Consider the following 27,902-nt stretch of genomic DNA (forward strand, 5'->3'; position numbering starts at 1 on the left):
TGTAAAATGCTTCTTTGTCGCGCCAACTGCTGTGCGATTTGTAATTGCCGAGCGCACCACGCTCTTTACGCGTCACATTTTTTTAACATGCAGTGCGTGTGACGATCGACCCTTGACACCACAGATTTGGTTTGTACTTCTATGTGGACAGACTGTATATTGTTATTAATCTGCAGTGTTTTAAGGCCTGCATATTTGGAACTGATCCAAGTATTATTAGAGGTAGGATGTTGTCTGCAGGGTTGAATTTATACATAATAGTTTGGTATTAAAGGTACTACTAACAATAACTACTGAATTTGAAAAATAAACCAAATCCTTTCTAGAGAAGGTACGGTAAATATATTCAGTCCACCTGTTATACCAAATCTCAATTGCCAATATCATACTTCCGGTTCACTTCCGGGTTTACGATCAGACTCTGGTGGCTACTCCAGTTCTGGACATTGAAAAATGTAAGTGTTGTACATTTTTATGAGATTTTACGCACTGTTTTCATGAACTTTTCTGATGAAATTTGTAGCATTGCAGTCAAAAACATGTAAAATTGGGCCCTTTGTTCAGAGAGGGGCATTAGTTTGAAATCATACTACTAGAGTATTAAATCAGCTTCTAGTAGCAAGTCTAACCTTAGTCAATTGATAAATATAGCTCTGACACAATTAAGAATTAATTTCAGACCTGAAACTGACCATTTGGGAAAAAAGAATGCTTTAAAAAGGAGGAAAATATCGCAAAATCATGCTAAAAAAGCTCAAAAGCTGAAACTAACAAATAATACTTAAATTTCAGGAATAAAAAAGAAGAAATCAGCTAAAAAGAGGAAAAGTTTCAGGTCTGTAATTTACTCATCAGCAAAATATCATATTTATAGCTATCTCATTTATGGAAAACCATTATATAATAGCTACCAATTTCTTATTTTATCTCCAACCAAAGCACTTCCACAGGAATAAGCAAATCTTACAAAGCTTTCAACTTGTTTATACAAATCCAACAGGTAAACACTTACGTGGAGGCATTTTGCTGCATTCTTATATTACCCACAAAATCATAGAGATGCCTGTTAGGGGGTTCACACTCAATCTTGCCATCTAACTGGGCCAAGTCTCTCTCAGAGCACAGGTGAGCTGTCTGTGGCAAACCCTGTCGGATCTTAAGGTTGGTCTCCCCATCTAGTTGGGCTGTCTCTATGTAGCACATGGCCTGTGGGGCACTGTAGAGGAGGAGGGAGAAATAGAGAGAGACAAAAATGAGGTAACAGTGATGAAATCTGATTCACGGTGATGGGAAACACAGGGTTGTCGACTGTGGGGTATTACTTGAGACTAGTGATATAAACATTGAGGATGAGATAAAATCATGATATGGTTTATAAATACTGGTGTGAATTGCAGACAACCATCTACTGATAAACAGGTACATGTATTTAGCAGTTTCAAACTATAACAGTTTCTGTGTTGACTCAAGTCTAATATCATACAAGTGTTATAGCAGTAAATTAGTATTGTGTTATAATTTGCAACAAAATAAAAATAAAATCAATTAAAAAGCCATGTTTCAGGAATTAAATACAAAATAAATAATAACTATGCTGAGACTGACATCCAACAATAAACACAAACTAAATTTGCATTCTTCAAAGTAATTTACTCCTATCCAATCACAATGTATCCCTTCTTACAGTTTCTTTATATTTCAATGTTTATAAATTTTTATTCATTTCAACAAACAAAAACAAATTAACAGATTACGTTTATCAACAAATCCCTTCTTACAGTTGATAATGCATTGGATATCTCAAGACTGTTACTGTTGAATAAATTCCATATTATGTTCAATTACAACTTTTGAATAATAATTGAGACTGTAACTGTTCACATTGATAATAGAAATTAAATTAATTACAACCCGATCACATTTGAAAAGACTGTTGCCGGTGCCTAATGTATAGCTGCATAATCATCCTTTTATTTAAAAGACAGGAAAACACAAGTTGATGATCTGCAGTTGATGATTCAATTTCTACTGCAAATGTTAATAATAATACAATGTAATAACAAATAAATATTGTTGTACTCATTTTCACTGGAACACTTTGCAATACACAATATGAATTACAATTATAATAATGAAACCCAAGCTTTCAAACAAACAATGGCTTTGTTGATAGTGTGCCGTGTTGTCATGGAAACACATTAATGCATCTATAGGGAAATCAGTTTTTTATTAAAATACCTTTGAAAAAAGTGGCTATATTTAAATTGGCTATTTCAGTGATAACAATGTAATAGAGACATTTTTATTGAATTTTTGATGATATTTCACCATTTCGTATAATACTGAGCAAACAAAAAAACTAAAAGTCACACCACTTACATAAAGTTTGGATAAACTATCAACATCAAATAATATCCCATATATCACTTACCATAAAAACTTGATAGTTAGCATAATTATGTTCTTACTATCGAGCGCTTTAGAAAACATGACATTGTACCAAAGTCTGGCACTTTACCAACTGAGCTAATGGGTTTGAGACACACATTTGCAGGTTTACTTGTTCGTATATAACTATGTGTATCGATGATTTGCTCAAAACCCTTCACACTTTTGTGGATGGGGCTCTTCATGTTTGCATGTTTTAAACGCGCTCGATAGTAAGCACATATGCTAACTATCGAGTTTTTATGGTATGCACAATTCACAATTAATACTAATAAGACCATGCATACACCTATCTCTACCTGCCATTCCTATGACGACTATGGCTATTGGGGGAAGAGTAAAGCAGCAAATAGTTCAACAGCAAATAATAGATAAAATAAGCAATATTATAAAGCAGCAAATCATTTCATTTCATACAACAAGCACAACCATCAAAGGCCATACACAGAGCAACTAAGTATTTTTAATCAGCCCAAAAGAAAACAAAATATAGTTCAATAAAAAAGGTAACATAGGAAGCAATTATTATTTAATGACAAATACATATATCTGTGAAAAAGGCAGGGAAAATTCACTATAAAATTAATTGAGTTCAAAACAAATGCACAAACTATTTGTAAACATCTCGCAAACAAGCTGTCAAAAATGTTCTCAAGCATAATTAATGTGATTTTAATGAAAATACACTGCAGGGCATAAAGTCATAGTGGGTTGAACAGCTCAACAGCTCAACATAATATAAACCATTAACCCATTTCCAGAACTTGGACTTGGGAAACAAAGACTATTTTTTTCTGTATGCCACCTTGGTCTGGGGCGGACATTTTATAAATGAATTTAGAAGAGCAGCAACGACACCACTTGCATTACATCCCAGATGTTAAATCAACATCATATGCAAAATTTGAGGGAAAATGAATGAGGCGTTTTTATTTTAGGGCCCTTTTTCTATAACTGGTCTTTACATGTAGCCCTATGGAGAGTGCCTGTTGATGGCGCTATAACCCCCATTTTAGTAACAAAAATGTTATTTAAAAAAAATTGACCTGTGCTAATTTTCTAAAATTTTCAGAGTATGTAGTATGAACATTTAGAAATATAATCAAGTAGTTGCCCTACCTGCTCTTCTCCAAAAAAATAAAAAGTCCTATACCTCAATGATAATGAAACCTATGCGCACATTTCTTCTATTTGTTTTCTTCCCTAAGGAGTTGAATATTACCCGATAAGAAAAATCTACTTTGTAGATATTCCGGTATCTTCACCCAATAAAAATGCATTCAAGACAAGAATTACTCCCATACCCCTCCCCCTCCCCCAGGTGGTGCAATCTCTGGGATGAGTTAAGAGCTGTATTTGTGAATGGGCACAGAAATGAGTACAACATTAACTGTAGAGTAGAGCATAAAACATGTAACAAGCAGTATAACTGAGGACAAAATGTCCCAATAAATATGAGTTAGACTGTTTACATTAATACTGCCCTCCCATGACAAAAGGAAGTATGGGACAAATTGATGTTATTGAGATATGGCGCAAAAACCAGATTTTCCTTGATTTATTAAATATTTTACGTAATATTCATACTATATGGGGTTCTTGTATGTTAAATCAGTGTACCATATCAACTAGTATCAATTTCTTTAAAACAATGATTAATTATTTAAATAAAATCATCACAATTTTCCAATTGTATGTCCCATGCTTCCTTTTGTGGTGCTTTTTCGCCAAATGCCCTATATTTTGTGTGTACAAATCTCAGGAAGTAAGTATTATTTTTTCGATTTACCTACTTTTTGAAGATATAACTTAGCCAAACTTTTATTAAACAAAAAGATAGGGGTATAAACAGTTAATTTAAGCCAAAAAAGGCATTTTGAAAAAATTGTCCCATACTTCCTTTTGTCATGGGAGGGCAGAATAGCTCAACCTATTACATGCTCCATTTAAGTTTGCTCTTAACCATGATCTAAAACAGTTTCAAACTTGTCTTAGCAAGCCTACTATGAGGCAAGTATTACACTTCAATTGCACACATAAATGCCTATAAAAACAGTAACTGCTGATACTACTGCTAATTGATTCAATGTGACGGTCTAATATGGTAAAAAGGTAGGGTTTCAATTTAAGCCAAATAGATTTCATGAGCGGAAGCAGTTAGTACTAATAGGTAATAGGCCCAGGGTGGGGGAGCTCAGGTGGGTGCCATGCAGATCATTTTTTCTAAGCCATTACCATCACAAACCTAATACATGTATATCAGCCAAAGCAGAAAACATGCCAATTTCAGCCAACTTTAGTAACTGTTAATGGACACTCGCATCTTTTCCATGCGTACAAATGCACTGACACCATACTTTGTTCCACCTCAAGTTTGGAAGCGACATGATTCAGTGCTTCTATGCCATTGCGCCGCAAGCATGCTGACAAGATGCCGTTGTACACATATGTAAATGCTCTGTGCGATTAGGTTAGCATGTGAATTGATACTGTGACCAGCAAAATATAAGCCTGCGTCACTACCAAACTTGAGGGGAAACATAGTATAGGTCGATCACAAGAGTTTATACAGAAAAGCGTTCTTTATGAGGTCTGTATGCAAAAAAGCGTTCTTCGTGCTAAGCGTTCTTCGTCTGTGATTGCATAAGTATTCTGTAAGTGGAACAACCTGCTGGGTCATTGGTTATCAGACCTCAAATTCACAATGGCCGATCAAAAGTGCGTAGCACTCCAATATTGAAGCCAAGTTGAACACAAATATATCATGATCAGAAATCCAATACATGATGTGATTATTTCATTATGGAAGTCTAACAATTTGGTTCAAAATTTCATCACTACTGCAATATGATGTAGAGTGTACATCAGGCATAATGCACCAAATGTGCAATTCAACATGATTCATTAATCTCACTGATACATAATCAGCTGCAGCAAATAAAGTCAAGTGAGGCTTCGCTTGTTCCTATGCCATATGATATTACATATATGGGGAAAAATTGATATCCTATACCACCAATTAAAGTTGCACTTTTAGTTCAGTAGAATTTTTCTGGATAAAAAGCACAGTCTACAATTTCTATTTAAAGTGAAATTTGTGCAAACTACATATAGCATGTCTATAATAGTTACCTTGACAATCAAATCCAAATGTATAACTGATCACAACATATTTTCACCCTGTGGGCATTGTTATATGAATTTTAACTGTAACATACACCAGATGCAATATCAGATTTCAATTTTGAAATGTGCTTATTCCGTCTATTAAGTCACATGACAAATCACATGTCATACAATCACATTTACCTTGAGGAAAGAAGGATGAGATCAGCTGGGAAGAACTCCTCCCTCATTATCTTCACTATGTCCCCAACTTGGACCTGCAATTAGAAAATATAAAATGCAAAGGCAAAAGAGTTATCTTCAGTATTGCATGTTGCTATTGATAATTTTACCTGTCTTTTTGTCAGTGATTTATGGAGTATTAGACCAAAGCCACAATTGACAAATGTGATGTGATCAAGCAAAATCAGTCGGAAGACGGAAATATTGATTTTAGGATATGGCAAAACAAAGGAAATATTTCATTTTCTTTTCTATTGTTTTGGAAACTGTTCATATCATTTGAACTGGTTGTCCAATTTCGATGGGGTTTTCTGCAAAATAGCTTTGCAAAATGAATATGACCGACTTCAGAATGATTTTACTTGATCACACCATAAATGGTTAATTTATTGACGTATCCTAAGTAACTTTATACACCATTTTAGTATCATTCAGGATGGTGCAGTTCTAAGGCACATGTGAACACAGCTTTCTGAGACACATCTAGGAGTTAGCCTCAACTGGGCATGTTTGCACTAAGATCTAAAGTGGCACACATTTGCACATGCGCACAAAAGTATATGTGAAATGCCACCTGGAACTACCAGGAGCCCTTAATAAAGTAGAGGTGGCTACGTCGGCATGAAAAGTTATGATAAGTAGGTTCCAAGTAGAGTTTCTTCCACTGATTCGGAGACATTATGCAAAAAAAGGCCATAGGCCTAAATATAATGCTGTGTCGGACATAATCCTTGAACTTAACTTTGTTCAAGGATTATGTCCGACATACAGCATTATATTTAGGGCTATTGGCCTTTTTTATGCATGTCTCTGAATCAGTGGAAGAAACTCTACTTGGAACCTACTTACCAGGAGCCCTTAATTGACAAGACTTCTACTAACATTGTGGGACACTTTACTTGCTCTATCTTTTAGATGTAGATGTAAAACCACATGTATTACATATCAGCACACAACAAAGAGCCAGTGTTCTGTATCTAACCAATTCAGATAATTTGTCTGTTTGAAAGGAACATCCACAGAATCGTCACTCCCAAACTAACATTTACTAATCTAACAAATAACCTCTATAATGCTATTTGTCAGCACAATAAGCTAGATACTACATCATGTCAAGAGAGACCAGTTTGAATTCTTCATGCCTGGGCATAAGGAATTCCATGCAATCACAAAGACAGACATGACCTTTTCAGTTTTCTTCATATTTTGACAATATTTCTGTGACAAAATTGTTAGTATATCAGTCCCAGAACAACGCCAAATATGGATTAAAAGACCTTTGACCTTGGATGTACAACAGCATGTTATGATCTAATGGGAAACTGTGCACATCAACAAACACCATTTCTATCAAAAAGGCAACGGCAGATATAATTTGAAACCACATAAATTACTAGAGTTGGTTCTTCTCTTGGATTTGGACCAAGCTTTAGAATATCGACTGTTGCGTTTTGAAATAAAACAAACCAGAAATTTATCACCCATTGTAAAAGATATGGCACATGTACCGAATACATGTACATACATTGGCTGACCTTGTGGATTTCCTGGCCCAGCCATGCTAACCACATAAGGAGATTATACGATTAACCTAGTGCAGCTATTGTCATAGCAGGGTATTATTATGTAATACTCCTGATCCATATTTGGCGTTCTCTTGGACTGGTATATAGAGATATCCTCTGTAACGATGTGGTTTCTATAGGGTACTCTCCTGATTTATCAACAATGCATCTTCAATTATTTGGGTACTTGATGGACCACTTTGAGTCCCTTTAATTACCAAATAGGAAAAATAAACCTGCACACCTAGTACTGGATTATAATAATAGTAGCTATAAAGTATCATCTCTGTCATGGGTGATGACTGGTGTATTTAATGATGCGAACAATTCTGTAGCTAGCCAGATGGTCAGATTTATTTTCCAATTTTGATATTAAATTTCAAATTACAATTTCCATAACAAATTAAATCCATCTATTCCGGCTAACAATCACATAAATTTTCATCCCAGGCAAAGTTTTAAATATATCAGTTTATCCTTGTACATATTATTGGTGTTGAAAAGGTAAAAGTCTATATGTAATGGAAGAAAATAACCAGGCAATCCGAATTCTCTTGATAATTCATCAATTTAGCTCTATCAATCCAAATATCTGTGTTAAGTGTATACTTCAAACATATTCAATTAAGCCACAGAATCTACATATCAAATTCAATTAGTTTTCTCCCATTTTTTCATAAATATCATCTCACTAAGTTGTACTCCCCAGTGTTTACAACATTTCATGTTATCTATTGTCTGTGTTATATAGCTAGAAGTAATTGAATCACAGGTTTATCAGATATTTCATGCATGATACTGAGAAATGATTAATTTTGTGGCTGCATAATTGCAATGCAAAATTTCATCCTTGGAGAAGGGAAGGGAAAGGACGGGAAGGGGATAGATTTCATTTTTCTTTTCTCCATTATTCTACAAACTTTCATATTTTTAAAGGGAGAATGTGGCCTTCGGTTAGGGTACTCATTTTGAGTTCATGTGGTCTCAGGTTCAATTCCTGGCAGTGTCAGTTTTCTGCAGTATTAGCTTCGAAAAAAAGTCGGAATTAGTTTATTTATAATTGGGTGAAGGAACAATGAGAGTACTCTTCTCCTTTAGAGGGGATGTTAAGCTATCAATACTGTGTATAGATGCCATGTGTATATCACAGTCAATTTTGATAAGACTGGGTAGGCTTTCTACCACTGGCTGTCCCAATCAGTCCTCTTTGCTTGTTCATGAGGAGCCCTTAAGACTAGCATTACTACTGGGTACCCTTCTGCTTAAGGCCCTAATCATACTCCTCTTCGCGTATACATGCAAATTTTTTCTTTCTATCGCACAATAAATTTAATTCATACTTGACATAAATCTCACGCTGAAACATTTCTCGCAAGGTTAGAGTTGCTATTCATTGTTGATGTTGCCGAACCTTGTGTTTGGTGATGATTTTAGTGACTGCAAGTTTCATCTTGAAAGTACAGTAATATGTTATGCATGATGTGTGGTTGTATTTTGGGGATTTCTGGACACTTCAAAAACATCACTCAATTTGAAAAAGAGCAATAATACACAGCTCACATATGATTGAAGGCCTATGGTTTTAGTGATTTCTTCAGTAGATTACAGCTTTCTATGAAGAGGTGAATGCCTCCACCTTGCCTGCCAAGCAGCCAATCAGAAACTTTTAGCACATGTTTGCAAATATTCGCTCAAAATATACGCAATATTGTAGGTAGGAACAATTAACATGCCCTTTTTAAGGTTGGCTTAATTGATACATTCTTTATACTTTGCACGTAATGTGTTTCAGAGTTTTAAGAGAAGTTTCTAGCTATGAAATAATACTAGGTATGCTCATATCCATTTTAATGCATTTCTATATACAATACAATACAATACAATGGAAATTGTACAAATTGGTGAAATTTTCCTTAGGGAATTTGACATATTAAACTTAATTCAATATATGCATGAAGAGACTAATCATGAATTCTGTGATTGCACAGTGAATTTGATATATTATATGAACACATGAGTGCTATCTCATATTGTTCAGGATTACTTTGGTGTATAGGGGATTGGGTGTTCATTACTATCTAGTAATAACGTGAATGTTTGATAAAGTACTACATCTTGCATGATTTTGAGGAGCTCTTGCAGTTTGTTTAACTGGTTGCTTTGTGTAGACACACACTTGAGTCCTGATGTGACCAGGCTCTGGCAAAATGCTCAAGCCAGACTAAAGAGCCTAGAATATAATCATGCTAGCCTGAAGCAGCAAAGGTTTAGATGTTAATTTTCTTAAGACATTTGGCAAAATTTAGTTGTACAGGTGCATTAAAAACAGAATGCTTAGACAGGTGTCACTTTGAACATACCATGGGAGGGGCACTTATTAGGAAATACCTGCCTGCGACTTATTTTAGATCTGTGTGAATAAGTTTAAATTATTAGGTTGGCTTCACACCATTGTCAAAGATTTTAAAGCTACTATGTACACTTGCCTTGTTGTAAGGTAAAGAAGAGATTTGCAATATTAAATATGATCATTATGTCCTCCATATTTGAAAATCAATGCAATCCAACACCCACTAGCCGTTTCCTAAAACCCCATCATGAAATATGAATCTATATCAACACTTAATCCCATTTTGAGGGACAGAAAAATCTGCCTGTATGCGATGAGTTATGAAATGAAAATGACCACTGGGCACATATAAGAGACACAATAATGGTCAAACTTGAGTCCTCGTTCTCTAAATTGGATTCTATGTGCGTCATTGGTTTGCCCCTTGTAGGGTCTGTGGTTTGCCATTACTGTGGAGATACACCACAATTTATTTTACATCCTCAGGACTCGTCTAGACCCCTGACAGCATACAAGAAATATATTATCAAGTGTGTTCATCAAGGGCATGAATGCATTATTCTTATGGATACTGGTGCGGTAATAAATCTATTAAATTTTTCTAGTGCTCAACATACACTGCAGGCTAACCTTGATGGCTGGACAATGGTTCCAAACCACAATACAAAATAATGTCTTCACATCATGCTTTTTTAGAGCCTTAATAAATACCACATGTGCCATGTTACTCAAAGTTGGCTGGTCAGATTTTATCAAATTGTATTATTGTACAAAATACTCAGGTTTCCAAGTTTTGACTTCAATTGGACTAACAGTTTTGATAAAGGCCTGAACATTCTGGGTGGTAAACCATCATGGGGGATGAAATCTGTATTCGCTTTAACGTATCTTAACAACCAAAAATCAAATAACTTTTATTTGATAGCCTAGATGTAAGAGTATAATCATGGGCAATTTCAATTTACTGGTACATAAGATCACAGAGATGTGATGATGGAGGTAGAACTTTTTGAATGGCGCTCGTATTTCAGGCATAAAATTTCACTGGGAAAATTATGAGCTTTCGTCTGATACCTAAATCTCCATATTAATAAAATTAAGTGGGGGGATGAGACTATCAATATGTTCATACACCTTTAAGACAATTATTTGTCTTTGAAGTTTGCGATAATAGTTGCAAGATGTGTAGCTGAAATTGTGGATGTTCTATCAATACTGATACAAAGTATAGTTCTTATGTTGCTACCAAGAGTTTTTGCAGTGCACCTTTAAATCATGTATTTAGGTTAGATATTTAAAGAGAGTTTACTTCAAACAGGTGGCCACAGGGGATAATAACAGACATTGTGATATTAAAAACTGCCTGGGCAGGCAATGTTTAATATGCTTCAGTAATGAAGTAGGAAGTACATAACATTTTATTGTAATTACAGCATGGTTAAATGCTGTATATTGGAGGATAAAAAATATATAGTTTTAAAGCTATGGTCTAAAAGTGCCGTTATCATAGATGTATTTTTACAGCAGTTTCGAGCCATATCTTGATGGATTTTGTTTCCCTTGATTCTCATTATCATCAGGGTTTTCTTTAAGCAGGTTGCTGAAGGGGCATTTTCCAATATTTTCGACCCTTTTAATTGTGAATTTTTCCTCTGAAAGGGTCCAAAACATTGCCCAAAGGGTATTTTTATTTTGGAAGACATTTTTAACAATATTGAGTGTTTTTATATTCAAATCTTGTAATATTTGAACATGTACGTTTTCAAGATTTTGTTCACGTTGGACTATGAACTTGAAGGGGTCCGCAAAGTGCGTGAATGCGTAAATATATGCATGTTTTGTGCGTTGAAGTAAATCCTGATTATCATCTGTGCCATCAATATCCTATTATACAAGTATCATGACACATATAGCAAACACGTTCCTTTTGGCTTTGTTAGTCCTCTCCACGCAGGTGTCAACTACAGATGACAAGTTCCAAATTTTCTTCAAAAATTTCAGAAGTCTACATTTGAATGGCCATATTTGGAATCAGCACGAAATATGCATTAACATGGGTACAAACAAGCCCACTATTGGTTCAGTGGTTCTTGAGATAGCTTTTGCTAAATATCTAAAAACTTTTTATGTTAAAGCCTATGAAGCACAGAATGTAAGGTTTAAAAACTAGCCTGTCAGTTTGGCAGAGGCTGGGAACTTTGCTGGTGGGCTGGACCTTGTCTTCATTTTCTTTTCTTCAACTTCAAGCAATAAAATGTGGCATGCACTACAACATAAATGGCCACAAAACCAACAAGTATCAATCAAATTCATACACTCACTCAAGTGCAAATCAAGCAATCCAATTGTCTACTATCATTCAAAATCTAAAAGTTTGATTTGATTTGATTTGACTGAATTGATTTGTCCATTGATGCCATAATATAACATCCCGGTTCACAATACATCTACTTGAAACTCATTAGTAGTCATGAAACACTCCCCGCATCCCACTCAATGCTGTAATTCCTCATCTCTCATATTAGCAATCATTTGATGCCACATAAGCTTCTAACAATATTACAATTTCTCTCATTCAAAATACAAGCACTACAAAAATTGTCACTTGAGTCCAATTATAACTTCACAAACCAGACAGAATCCCAGATGCATGTAACTAAACCCATATTAGCAAACACCTCCTAGATGAAGAGGCAACCTTTCTGTCAATATGGAGTTTTCATTTCATGTTCAAAGCAGTAATTGATGTGTACTATGACCAAATCAATAGTTGCTTGACCCTCTTCTTTTCCATATTGACTCTTGAGTGTAGTGTGCAATTCCCTGTAGTTCTGCCACTGTACATCATTGACATATTCTACCATCTCTATCAAGAGTTTTAAATTGTTAGTAGTATGTGATGGATGAGCCAGATGAGAAGATCTGATGGTATTATCTATAGACCTGCGGGTTTCAGTTTAGTAAACACATAATAACACTATAGACGAATCCAAGGAGCCAAGTCATGGTCAGGATTTGGTCGGACATCATTGGGTAGCCGCTAGCACCAAACTGGTGTTTTGAGCGTCCAATCGTGCAAATAAAAGCCGCCTAACACCTAGAGAAGATGCAAGGACGAGGTGGATTAATAGAATAATAGCTAATAATATATATAATGGAGATAATTCCGCAGGTAATCCCGTTGCATCTATTCACACATAGTCCTTTTGTTCGCAAGTACATCAATGCATAGATACCGTGTGTAGTTAATCCGATTATTATGTCACTTCAACAGCGAATAGACCATGCTGTGTGTTTTGTCGAAGGGAACTGTACATGTATTGTGTTATTCTTTTGTCTGCATGTGTTTTCGCAGAAGGTGTAAAACGGGTGATGGAATGCAGTTTAAAATTTCCGCCAAGGCCGAATCATTTCACATTTTGAGTGCATTGTAGCCAACGGCTACCCAACTAAAGGCTGCTAGTCAGGTGTAGGAATGCGTGAATTTGGATTCCTCTATACAAGTCATACATTCAACCAAGAAATTCCGAACTCCTGGAACATTACATTGGAAAACAGAATGGCTCTTGACTTTTGTGAAGCAGAGAAAACTCCAGCGGTTCGGATATGTAGTGAGATGGAAGAATAGCCTTCCTAATACTATTCTTCAAGAAGGTACAGATGGAACAAGGAACAGGGGTACACAAACCAAGTCATGGATAGATATATAGGAATTAAGTTAGAACAGCTAGTGAGAACAGCAGAAGACAGGGAGAAGTGGAAACTGTGTGTCGCCAATGCCATCACATCACACCAATATCCCTCCAGTTACAGACAGAGTGAGAGTGAGTGGATGAATATATTTTTATACCATAAACTGTTTTGAAACAGTTTTTCCTAAAAGCTGTGATTAAATGGCCCTGAACATTATCACATGTTTATTACATGAATTCTTTATTCCTCAGATGACTCTTCATAGAGTCTATCAACCAGATACCATCTCAAAAACCAATATCCAAAGACGTAACATCTAAAGCAGATGATACCTAATTAAGCACACAAGGTACTGTATTCAACCGTATTAACAACCCGGCTGCTTAAGTAAGTCATTATAGAGGAGCACTAAGTATGTTATGAAAGAAAGAAAAAAACTGGTCAATTCAAAATGAAGAAATAGGAATGTAGAATAAATGGTCCTGCTCATTAAAACTTGATGCCCAGATATTTTTTCCTGTGATTAAGTTTTTGACTCAGTTTTGAACCAATTTCATGCAAACAAGTAAAAGCCAACAAGTTTTTATACAAATTTATCAGAGGTACTATTTAGGAAAAGGGAACTAATTACGCCCATATCATACTATACAATAGCCAGGAGCATAGCGTTTTTTTGCAACAACATTATTCCCTTCGCTTATCTGAAAAGTAATTGCTAATATCTGATTGATAGATAGCGTCAAATCCCAATCAGTTGATTCAAGGCAACTCTGCCGCTACATTAATATTCCTAGCCACAACTGGACACTGGTACACTACTGCAGCAATCAAATGCTACCACTACCAGCGTTTGATCATTAATGATTTTGAATCAAGCGCTGTGACTGCTAGTATGACATGACCATTAGGTTGAATGCAATAGTTGTTGCCCAGTATTTTACTTACATCTATCCATTTGACTTTATCCCATCTTCCATTGCGTAAAACTGTAAAAAACACAAAAATAATAAATTTCAATGAACTACATTTCAATTTGGCATTCTATTTTACCATTTACATGACATTTACTTCTCTCAATTTGGCATTTATTCACACAATGTTTCCAACTCTATATTAAATTTTGACATTTGATAAAATACTGTAAATTTTGTTCCCACAATTTTTCATATATTCATTTATGTAAATTGAAATAATATGCTTGTTTGTCTTGGGGTTTACAGTCTTTTGTTTTATTACTTCAAATATAATTACTCTGTAATTCAAGTCAAGAATGCCATATACTTTGTTCGGCTCATATTGGAAAACATGTGTGTAGAATTTTTATAATCATTCGCCAATTCCCCCATAGAGCTCTTCAGTTAAAAGCCTAAGTGGTTTTCTTAATTTTACCTCATTATTTCAGCTTGAAATGATCAGAAAATTGTCTTTAAAACAGTTGATGTTACTAATATTATGTACTATTTTTTGGCAAAGAAAAACCAAATTAAAATTTGGCTGAAATTATACATTATGGCTTAAAATAAAATGAATTTAGGCAACTTACCCTGCACTTTTCTCCTGTTAGTAGCATTATCTGCCTGGTGTCGTTTCTAAAAGTAAACAAGAGAAAAAATACATAATTCATATTTTGACCAACCTATATTTTTGATAATATTAACTTGTTTAACATATCACACGAGTGAAAACTCTATGAGGATGCCGCAAATACCTTGACCCATAAGCTAATTAGCTCAACCAGTTCGTTACATCACCTACTGTATGAACACATACACTAGTTTGTATAGTGTGTGCTTTTGCTATATTTTGATTCTCAAGTATTTTGATTGCAATTCCATCATAAAAATCAAACTAAAAAAATAGCTTGCAGCTGATATTTGTCACAATTGAATTTTGCTTTCTGGTGGTTGTGTTGATACAAATAGTATTACGACATGTTCCTATACTACAACAAATTACCAGACACATTCGCCCGTATATTTCTAAAAACTACTAATTTTTAATTACACACACACATGCATTTGATGATTAAAACGCACAAAGGTATATTTTTTAACAACTGAATAATGCTATGTCACAATGAATTCTCTACTACATACTACTGTACATCAAGATGAAATAATATAATTGTATCAAGGTATTCTTTCGTTTTGTAAATGTTACACATATATTATATTTCAAATGTGTGCCCAATACTGCCCATGGTATATATGTAATTACAATATGTCTTATGTTAGCAGTCAAATACGATGTTGACTGAACTCAAATACTGGAAAGAAATATTTGGCATATCACGTAGCAACAATGCATCACATAACACATTCATATTTTATATTGATATCCATATTTAGACTATTTACATGAACACAATAATACATCACAATATTTTGAAGCTCCAAATGCTTCTGAAGCCCTGAAAGTTCAAAACAGGTCTGAAACCATCTGAAAAGACATCCCAACATCTTACAAATCATTAATTTATGAAGTCTGATGGTTCCATATTTTATACAACATTGTAAATTCTATTTCCAGTCCTTAATTTAATACATCTCTGCTTTTAAATTACATTCCCTTGCACAAGTGTTCACTTTGGTCATTCAAGATAAATATAATTTAAAAGACAATTAATTTACTTTGGGAAGCACCTGACATAATATACAACTTTAATTACTACATATGAGTACTTTGTTTAATTCACCTTTAAGATAATTACAAACACATTTATTGACTTGCAAGGCTTCCCTGTTATCTATAAATAGGAAAAGATGTCAAACTAGCTTTGCATCTCAGTGCATAAGCATCATGTTATCTACCTCACACAAATAAACCTTCTATTAAAGTATCGTACATTGTACAGGGGGAATGATGATAGTCAGGACATTAACGTGTGGCACTAAGACGTGACCTGTTGTCACCAAAACATTGCCAAAATGTAATTCATCAAAAATTAAAATTAAAATTTTCCAAAGGCCCGATTTCTGTGGTACTTTTTAGGATTAAATGACTTCCTTATTAGTGGTCGTCATCTATTAGACTGCACCAAATAGTTATGAGTACCAGTACTCATCAGGTTAACCTTGCCCCTACCCACGCATGCATCTACCCTTATCAGATATTACATCATAAATATCATTGACATTTTATGCCCTCCTCACAACAGCATATTACAGACAGATATGACAGGAACTGGTATGTACAGAGAAACCTTGCAATTTGAGTTTTCTTTAAATGTGTATATTCAACTATTCATCACACATTGGGCTATTCCACTTGAAATCCATACACTCTTAAGGAAGACATGATCTTCCACAGAGGGACGATGAATTTAACATGTTACCTAAATGGGCGACTCCATTTGAAGTCTACACTTCCTGTGTGGGAGATTAAGATTATGTCTTCCTTAGGGGGTGTATGGATTTCAACTGGAATAGCCCTGGAATACCCCCAATGCTATGAGTGCTCAAGTTTACAATTTGACATCTGAGCAAGAACAGACTTGATGAAAATGACTGATAACCATGTATAATGCTATTCAGATTTCCTTTTACAAATTAAGCATACTGCTAGCCGTCCAGCGCGTATTATTTTGCCCAAGGTCCAATGCACACGCTTGACGTCGCGCACGTATACGCAATGGTTAACGCTGTCAAAGGAACTTTGGAAAAAATTATAGTTTCTAGTGCTTACGGACAAAGACTGCCACATCAAAATGCAACATAAGATCCACCTAATTAGTAGACTAATATTATAAGAGATTATAAAAAATATAATTCTGGTCATTAAAAGAGTAATCAAATGTTTCATTTGGAAGAAGTGGACTTCTTGGGTACCAATCATTTTGATACCGCCTGTAATAGCTGTATAACAACTTGTATGCTATACCGGTATTTATAACTTGCACTGGACAGCAACTCCCAGGGGGGTCACTCCCATTGTGGCCTGTACACCATCCGCGATAATCAACTTTTGAAAAGCACCCTAAACAAGGATTTAACCCTTGGCTAAAACAATACCCTAAACAGGTGTTTTCACACCCTAAACAGGGATTTTATTCCTTGCATCAAATCTCATACCCTATATTTCATTTCCGCATATTAGCAATTGCAGTTTTGCTATCCTTTTTTCCAATATTTCATGTTTTTGATACCCTAAACGCGTTACGTGCGTATCGTGCCTACCCACGAAAAACTACCCTTTTTACGCGTTTTCATTATCGCGGATGGTGTACAGGCCACAATGGGAGTGAACCCACCGGGGAAAAACTGCTCTGCTATATTCACCCCTGGCATACATTACTATATGTAATAAATTCACCTCAAGATCCTGTTGGTTTCTTTTTCTTGATGCAGCTGATGAGTGCTTATCCTGACTGGCTGATTGTGCAATCATCAGATCATCAAATTTTATCATTTCATTGAGCAATTGCGCATAATCACATCAAGAGCCCTGTCTGTTTTTAACTGTTACTCACTGGGTATACTCTAAACACTCAGTAATGTGTGAAATGGGCCATGGCTGTGACACCCTGGGGTTTTTAATAAGCAGAAAATGACTGGCTTAAAACCAAGTTTTACAGTGCTTTGCAGCCATCCAAATATCTGTTGAAACATTCTTTTTCTTCAAGTTGTTTCCAAGAATCTGCCTATAATGCATTTATTTAAATGTATTTGGTGTGCCAAAAACTTGCATACTTTATGGCATGAGCATTGTAACGTAACATGGTTATATTGGCTTCAAACCACATTAGAATGAATTCCATAAGTTTCCTGTGATACCGCTACTACGTAAGTTATGTTCGACCAATTACTATATGTATACTACTGTCCTATACCATAAACCAAATGCAGCAATCTATACACAATACTCCACTTTCTTTACAAATTACAGGTACAAACATCAAAGGCATTACAAGACAATTCTGCACACAAAAAGCATAATAATTCCAGACTTCACACTAAATAGTCCATTCACTTTTATGTCCACAAATCTATAATAATATCCACAAGGCGGTTCTCGAACCACGAGTCTCGCCTGCTTTCGTGACCACCTGCTTTTGCGATTACTTTTGGTAGAGGTAAATGAATTTGGTGGTTATCGGCTGGGCACAATTATCTGGCTGATGGTGACCGTACCCATCAAGTTTCATGCCCACCAAGATCCATGCCCGACCAACAGTTTTTACTAATTTGACCTCAGATGACCCCTGGTGACCTCGAAATGACCTTCCAAAATTGGGCTTTAAATGTTGACTGTACCCACCAAGTTTCATGCCCGTACAACAGTTTGTACTAAATTTGACCTCAGATGACCCCTGGTGACCTTGAAATGACCTTCCCAAAATTGGGCTTTAAATGTTGACTGTACCCACCAAGTTTCATGTCCCTACAACAGTTTTTACTCATTTGACCTCAGATGACCCCTAGTGACCTCGAAATGACCTTCCAAAATTTGGCTTTAAATGTTGACTGTACCCACCAAGTTTCATGCACGTTACAACAGTTTTTACTTAATTTGACCTCAGATGACCCCTGGTGACCTTGAAATGACCTTCCAAAATTTGGCTTTAAATGTTGACTGTACCCACCAAGTTTCATGCCCGTACAACTGTTTTTACTAATTTGACCTCAGATGACCCCTGGTGACCTTGAAATGACCTTCCAAAAAATGTTGACTGTACCCACAAAGTTTCATGCCCATACAACAGTTTTTTACTAATTTGACCTCTGATGACCCCTGGTGACCTTGAAATGACCTTCACACAAGTTGGCCTGAAATGTTGACCGCACCTACAAAGCTTCATGCCCATACGACAGTTTTTACTAATTTGACCTCTGATGACCCCTGGTGACCTTGAAATGACCTTCCAAAAATTTGGCTTTAAATGTTGACTGTACCAACCAAGTTTCATGCCCATACAAGTTTTTTTTAATTTGACCTCAGATGACCCCTGGTGACCTTGAAATGACCTTCCAAAAATTTGGCTTTAAATGTTGACTGTACCAACCAAGTTTCATGCCCATACGACAGTTTTTACTAATTTGACCTCAGATGACCCCTGGTGACCTTGAAATGACCTTCCAAAAATTTGGCTTTAAATGTTGACTGCACCAACCAAGTGTCATGCCCATACGACAGTTTTTACTAATTTGACCTCTGATGACCCCTGGTGACCTTGAAATGACCTTCCAAAAATTTGGCTTTAAATGTTGACTGTACCAACCAAGTTTCATGCCCATACAACAGTTTTTACTAATTTGACCTCAGATGACCCCTGGTGACCTTGAAATGACCTTCCAAAAATTTGGCTTTAAATGTTGACTGTACCAACCAAGTTTCATGCCCATACGACAGTTTTACTAATTTGACCTCAGATGACCCTGGTGACCTTGAAATGACCTTCCAAAAATTTGGCTTTAAATGTTGACTGCACCAACCAAGTTTCATGCCCATACGACAGTTTTTACTAATTTGACCTCAGATGACCCCTACATGACCTCAGTGACCTTGACGCACTAACCAATACAAACAGATTCTGTCTCGGGTCAAGATGCACCCACCCACCAAGTTTGAGGAACGTGTGACTCATAGTCTCCGAGAAAATAGGCGGAAGGCAAACTTTAACCACAACTTTAACCAAATTTGTCACATACACACACACGCCCCCCCACACATACACACATACATACATACGGAAAAGTGATTATATAGTCTCCTGCCTTATCAGGCGAGACAATAAATTACTCAGCAAACACATTAAGGGGGTACTACACCCCTCGATAAATTTGTGACTATTTTTGCATTTTTCTCAACAAATAATAACACAGTGGTAACAAAAGTTACGTATATTATAGGGGCAAGGAATCCAATTACTACACTGAAATTTCAGTGACTCAAGACAAGTGGTTCAGTATATATGATAGGAAACGAGGTACATCCTAGCTGTACCATATTTCTTATCATAAATAACGAACCGCTTGTCTTGGGTCACTGAAATTCCAGTGTAGTAATTGGATTCCTTGCCCCTATAATATACGTAACTTTTGTTACTACTGTGTTATTAGTTTTGAGAAAATGCAAAAATAGACACAAATTATCGAGGGGTGTAATTTCTACACCATCTTACATGTGAATTGTGACATGAGCAATCACACCAAAATCAGTTATTTTGAAATTGTATTATTACCACAACTTCAACTTGCTCAGTACCTACGCTTTCTGATATTGAAATCCCTACATCCCTGGCACACTTACATGTAGTTGCAAAGTTATGAACTACTATTATGTTAATTTCTTACGTTTTTTTCATATTTTCTCCATATCTTCAACTATGTCTCAATTTTGCTCCATAACTTCATTATTGGCATATTGGTGTGATTGGACCAGCTCATGTCACATGACACAATCTGGTCCTGCCAAGCCAAATGGACTTACCATCAATACCAACTTTAATAATACACAGTAACCCAATGTGCTTTAGCTGAAATCCTTCCATCCCCAGCATACTCATCTGCAAAGCTTTTACAATGCCAATTTTCTCATGCATTTTGTTGTTTTTCTTGTTCCCTATTTTTGACTGTATCTCGTTTCACAAAATGCTGCCTTGGGGCCGGCTGGATCCGATTGCATAACATATTCCACACCACTCGACTCAAACTTCCTGAATAAACAAATAACCTACTCTGATACCATAGACTGGTACGTAGTTCCATCACTACAGCATTCACCTGCTTAGCTGCCTGTATTGCCCCAGGTAGCAATAATCCAGTATACAACCACGTATCCTCTTTGGCTATTTGGACACGTTGTGCCCTCACAGTTTACTAATCCTTTAAGGAGTTACTTAAATCTTACTGACAGTCCCAATTTGACCTAATTTTATCGTAATGTACTTTTGTCAACTATCACAAAGGATTAGTTTTGTATATTATTATATTTGACTATGATGCTAGGCTAGGCTATATTGAGATTGCTTTGCCACATCTATAGTACAGTCAGGTCGCTCAACTTTGTTCTGAATCATTCATATCTTATTTCATTTCATCACACTCTACCATTTACATTACATTTTGGAATGCCTTCAATCTATCATTTTGAAAAGAGTTGTATTGACGGTGGAAATATCCTAGGAACGACTAGAAATATAGTTAACTTGCTTATTCCAAGATAGATGGTTTTGTTTGGTGAGGTCACATCCATCTCGTCACTTTTGGGTGATATTTTTCTACATGAGAGAAGCAGTCTCTAACCACCATAAATAATGAGTACAATTTGCATGAAACCATTTTGATCTTATCATTACTAGACTTCCTACCTTACCTCTTGCCCTTTGCTAAGACTTGCTTAATATGTTGTACAATTACATAGTATAATCACCTTGGTTACAGGTGAAAATCAAATAAACCTGAGCATCACCTAGACAGATTCCTTCCTTGCCTTTTGTTTTTACAAGTATTACCAAATGAATCACTGTACATTATTTTGGCCAGTAGATTTTACATCAGGAAATAATCATCAAGAGTAGCGTGTCTCAAACTTTGTTTGATTCCACTCAATTATAAATAAATTACATTAACATAATGCCTCTAAATTTTTTTAATTCAACACCTTAATAATTGCCTGTCAAAAATAATATCTTTAATTATCAATTTGTACTTAGTGGACCTGTTACCAGTTTCATAGCACAGTTTACACATAGATATTTGAAATATAGATCATATGTAAGCGATATAGCAGAGTGAGTTACACATACTTTCTATGATGGATTCATTCTTTAACACAAATAGATTGGGTAGTTTTGATACATCTGAAAATGTATACCATTGGCGATATTCTTGATGGAAATTGCACTTTCGGGGCTGTCATCCAAATACATGATAACAAAAATGTTGCCGGATGTCACATCTACATTGGAGATAGATTTATAAATATTTGACTGAATTCGTTCAAGGTTAACAGGTGGATGTGCATCACATTTGGAATGATTTTGAGTTCTTAAAAGTTATATATACATTTCAATCAATAAAGATATTGGAGCTTACTTGGGAGTAGGAAATAGTTTATGTGAGCAATATTTCCCCAGGTATTTCCCGTATGTGAAAAATTATAAACCGCATCAAGACTATAGACCTAAATTTGACTGTGATCCGAGCATCTGCAACAGAAACATTTTAGATTTTGAATGACAAATATGTTGTAACTCCATTCTTGTTAAGACTTATTCCTAATGGTTCAGATCATACCTAGAAGTACAAACCAAATCTGTGGCATCGAGGGTCGATGCTTTGCGTCACATGCACTGCGTGTTAGAAAACGCAACGCATAAAGAGCATGGTGCGCTCGGCAAGTACAATTCGCGCAGCAGTTGGTGTGCCGAAGAAACATTTACACACGCATTACACTAAAATAATTATTCCTATACCTCCTGTTTCCGAGGTCTATTAACTTTGTACTTCTGAGTTGACATACTATAGATTTTCTTCCACTGTAACAGGATACCTAATGTTGCCTATATTTGGTTCTTATATGAGCAAGCTTCATTTTTAGTAACTTCTTCTCCCTCACTTCTTCTCCCTCACCCTCGCTAGTGTTTTGGTATTGTTAGGTTTGTGGCTACATGCACAACTTACCAAAGTGAAAATGATAACTTTAAAAGTATGAAAAAAGTTGAATATATTCTTCATACTTACAACATCTTCAAACATTTCTTTAACTGCAGCAACTGACAGAATAAATGTTAAGGGAAGTATAGTAGTAAATTGACCTGTAGGAGATATGCCATCAATTTGCTGTATAAAACAATACGATCAATAACAATCAATCTGTAATCAGTACATGTAATCAACGACGAGTCAACGACAGGACAGGTCAATGAGCAATTAAGCAATATGAGGAGTGTTAAAAACCTGTCATGAACTGTATGGCACATGAATCACCAAATGCACACACCTGATTTTGAAATAAATGATACACAATGTAACTGATTGATTGATTAATTGAAGTAGATTTGTTGATTTTGTTTTGTGGATAGATCAATGATATTGATAATAATGGGAGGTTTGTGGTGATTATGATTTGAAGTCTTCTATATTTTGTTCACTACTCTTCTGAACCAAGTAGTTCCTTCCAATGTATGCATGATATACTTTCATCAAACACCACGTAAGTGAAAGAGAATTTGTAATATTACATGTATGTACAACTTACTTTGATCTATTTAACCAACTGCTTTCACAGTTGTTTTCGTTTAGCACCACTGGTAAGACAGCCTAGGCGACAATCGTGCATATTACACGCACACCGACTGATTGTCTCAGGCTGTTTGTAAGATATCCAAAGACCTTCTTAATCCTATACTAATCAGGACATGATACGCTAATTATTGACTATACTCCATTTGAAATCTAGCTTCATGGGTTTGTGGGTCTATTTTTTTCTACTTTCCCCTAACTGGAAATGTCTAGTCTGAGCATTACACTAAATTAAATACATCAAGCAGTCCTTTATCAAACCTAAGGCAAAATATCAAAAATAACAACCTTAAAAACATTGTAGATCTTCAAACGAATATTAAATTAACAACAGTGAATCACCGGCATCTTAATTACTTTGCATCTGAATATTAACAGTACAACTACTAACCTAACCTTGCCTGATCTTGGAGCTTAATAAGCTAATTAGCATTAGATGGAATTCCCATCTCCCATCAAATTTGACATGCACTGCAACTCTTTCCGACACACAAATGGACACTTTATTATAGATACTAGATGACACAGAGAAGTAACTAGTCAGAGAAGATATCTTACACTTCCCACAATGCATTTGTTCCATTTCACTTTTCTGTACGATTTGTTATCAAGTGCAATATGGGTCGATAGCAACAGAAAGTACCTCAATGAGCAGAGCATATCCAGATCTTGCAAAATATGTTTATTTTGAAACTATCAACCCCATGTTTAACATGCCATGAAAACAAAGTGAACCTGTACAGAGGAATAGGAGTGTAATCATGTGCTGCGTTATTTTGCAAAGGATTCTGGGAAGGGTAAGATATCTTCTCTGGTAACTGTGTAACAGATTCATATCCTGACAATCAATCTGGCCAGGCGACTGAGTACTGCGTGCGGTATCAAACTTTATGGGAGCTTGCCCAGGGAAAAGGCTTGGGGAGAATTCACCCCTCCCTCACTACAAAATAAGTAAAAAAAGTTTTAAATGATATTTTTTATGGCCCTAAATCCAAATTTCTGGCAATATCCAGAAAGATACATCTCTGATTATAATTCCATCCCATGTCCACTGCATGTCTTTGAGAGCCAGGTCTAACAAGTCTGAATAGAAGGCCTGTTTGATTATGTGTATATGGGCCACTAATCTAGTAAGAACGCCAGGTGTAAATATGAAAGCTGCAGGACTGCTTTACATGCCTCACCATTTTAATAGACCATATTTGCCAGCACAGGTTGAAAAGCTACTTTCACCACCTGTTTAAAGGAGTATTTCGTGATCCTAGCATCCTCTTTTTATGACATTTTTCAGTACATATCCACGAAAAAAAGCCTATTCCCAAAATTTCAGTTGATTCCGATTTTGCGTTTGCGAGTTATGCATGATTATGTGTATTGCACTGCTCCATAGACAATGCGTTGTAATTTCGTTCTGGTGCACCAGAACAAAATTCAAATTTCACGATATCTTTGCAAAACGAATTAATCTGCAAGAAATATTTTGTACATAAACATTATGTAGCCAGAGGTTTCCAGTGATATAAAAATCTCAACTTTTTTTGAGAAAAGTGGGGGATGAGGCTGTGGATCACGAAATGCCCCTTTAAGTACTTATAAAGCACTTACACAGAGGCAACCTTACTGCATACTTTCCTACCTACAACCAGGTATCTTATATACATTTGCTTATTTTACTATACTTCACTAAACAGGCACTTATCATAAATGAACATGATGAATGGTATACAATCCAGTTGAAATGTATGACCTTCACTTTAGTGTTCAAGCGCAGACATCATGTAAGGGACCGATCGTTATTTACGGCAGGGGGGGTAATGGGCGTTTTGGAAAAAATATCGACAAAAAATTTCGCGTTCCCCCTCGCGTCCGCTCAAAATTTTTGGATTCCCCCCTTGTTTTCCCGAATTTCTCCATTTAAAACTTTAACATTCCCCCCTCTTGGTTCAACGAAAAATTTCGCGTTCCCCCCTCAAGACCCAACAAAATTTCGGATTCCCCCCCTCAAAACGCCCATTACCCCCCCCCGTAAATAATGATCACTCCCTAAGTACAACACATACAAAGAATTACAAAGAAACTTCACAAACATCCACATAGATGTACACCCCCCACACATTCCCCAACACACAAGCACACCTTATGCAAATATGTACACCCACTTGCAACACACCCTTACAGATATGTACAAATACACAGCTACCCCTAAGCAACCCACCCCACATGACCACCCCCCCCACACACACACGCACACCCACACAGACATAATTGTATCCAGCAAAGGACATTACATTTGTTATGTTTGACTGGACCAACAACTAAGATACAAGAGAGTACAAGAGATCCAGGGATGTGGCAGAACCCAAAACTGGGAAAAAAAAGTGGAGTTGCTCCCTAATTAGCACCACCTGTAGTATCATGTATACATCCTATGACACAGATAAACAGCAATTACACATACATAGCTTGGAGAATAAAATTCATATACATCACATTCATGCCATGTCAAAATATTTGTTAACAAGTCCACTACCAGTAACTACAATAATACTAACCCAACATAAATTATAATACTAATGTACATATATATACAATATTGCAACATATTAAAATTCATAACCTACAGAGTTTTAAATGTGATACATAAATTGAATAAAACATATCAAGCAAATTAAATTCAAGATTTTCCACACTTTTGCACATTCCATTTGACATAACTTATCAATTGATAAATGTTCAGTTTTATTTCAAATATGCAAACATACAGTTATCAAACAATCAATAAATATGTACGAGTATTCAATAAAGAAGAAACAAGTAAAATATATATTTAACAATGTTGAATACTTATTTTGTTCACAAGTGAATATTTCAGAAGCAGCTGTGCGACACAGTCACAGTATAACATCAAAATTAAATATTCAATTGCAAGTTTTTTACATCTGTTTTACTATTCCTTCAAAAATGCTATGTTTTGATGAAGACCCTAGGAACATCTGGTTAACAATATGCAATTTATCATTGAATATATTCATCAGGTTTGTAGGTAGACAGACTGAATAAATTTCTTTTGCACAAAACCAGAATTTTACTCCAGATTTACGCTTTCATCTATCATGTTCGATACACATCTTCAGAATGATGATGGTTGATCCTCCCTTTGCCAGACATAGCATATCATGCTATTTAACAAAACCATATCATTAACTGGGACAAAATCCATTGTTAGGAGTGTTATAAATACTCTGGACATATCAGAGAATCCATTTGGATCAAGAGTTGAAGACCCCACATCATGAATAGGGAAGGGAGCCAGGGTCTTAGCTAGAAATTGAGGGTTGCCCGTCATTTGAATAAAATTGCCTGTCATAATTTGACCTTTAAAACATTTACCAGAGTCTATAGCCCATTGGGGGTTCAAAGAGTTCAAATATGTGCTGATATGGCCTTGTTCTACAAATTGGGTCTACTAAAAAGGTCAATTAGCTTCTCAAAACATACAATTTATAATATAGCATCTGTCAAAGGCATTAATTTTGCCCGTCCCAGGAGCAAACTGGCCGTCAAAAATGACGGCCAGACGGGTGCCTAGCTAAGACCCTGAAGGGAGCCCACCACTTAAGTCACATATTCCCCTTCTGACTGATCAAAATACACCATCTACAGTCTGGATCCAGTAAATCGAAAGTGTGGATCAACCATCATCATTCTGAAGATGTCTATCGACCATGATAGACAAAACCATCAATCATGAGTAAAATACTGGTTTTGGGCAAAGGAAATTTATTCAGTCTGCAATAACAAAACAATATGAACACAATTTTTGCCTATAACTCAAAATCAGCAACATTAGACTCAATTAGACTCATTCACCTGGTTAAATATAATTATACTATATGTATTTGAAATTTATGTTCTCAAGGAGCTAACTATTTAATTTATTTCAGAAACATGCAACTTCAGTTTCCTTCACCATATCACATAACCATGATAACATATTACATAATGGTTATCTTTAAATGTATAGACTGGTGAACTAGTCCCCATTCTGAAGCAGCCCACACAATAATGACCCCTATTACTTAAAAATATATTATCCCCGCAAGGTAACTACTTCAAATCATATGAAGAATCATTCTGATCGCACATCACATTTCCTTGCCCATAGACCCAGAAATATCACCCAACAAACAGCATTTTTTTTTAATTCTTAAGGATACTGTAAACAATACTAAACCTAGCAGTGTAGCCTCCAGA

At 35.8% G+C, this 27,902-nt stretch overlaps 1 protein-coding gene across 8 annotated transcripts in view; it reads right to left on the reverse strand.

Annotated features, from left to right (window-relative positions):
- LOC140161365 (probable phospholipid-transporting ATPase IA) overlaps nt 1–27,902 on the reverse strand; it is a 105,390-nt gene that overhangs the window by 35,089 nt on the left and 42,399 nt on the right. For all 8 annotated transcript variants that reach the window (XR_011860092.1, XM_072184870.1, XM_072184869.1 and 5 more), the window contains exons 5-8: nt 14,948–14,993; nt 14,350–14,390; nt 5,758–5,831; nt 1,013–1,216 (exon numbers count right to left, since the gene is read on the reverse strand). Coding sequence is in view for 7 of the 8 variants with exons in the window: in XM_072184870.1 (XP_072040971.1) it covers nt 1,013–1,216; nt 5,758–5,831; nt 14,350–14,390; nt 14,948–14,993 (365 nt within the window). In the remaining variant the exon portion in view is untranslated. The remainder of the gene's footprint in view (nt 1–1,012; nt 1,217–5,757; nt 5,832–14,349; nt 14,391–14,947; nt 14,994–27,902) is intronic.

This window comes from Amphiura filiformis, chromosome 9, assembly GCF_039555335.1.
Source record: "Amphiura filiformis chromosome 9, Afil_fr2py, whole genome shotgun sequence".
Lineage (NCBI taxonomy): Eukaryota > Metazoa > Echinodermata > Ophiuroidea > Amphilepidida > Amphiuridae > Amphiura > Amphiura filiformis.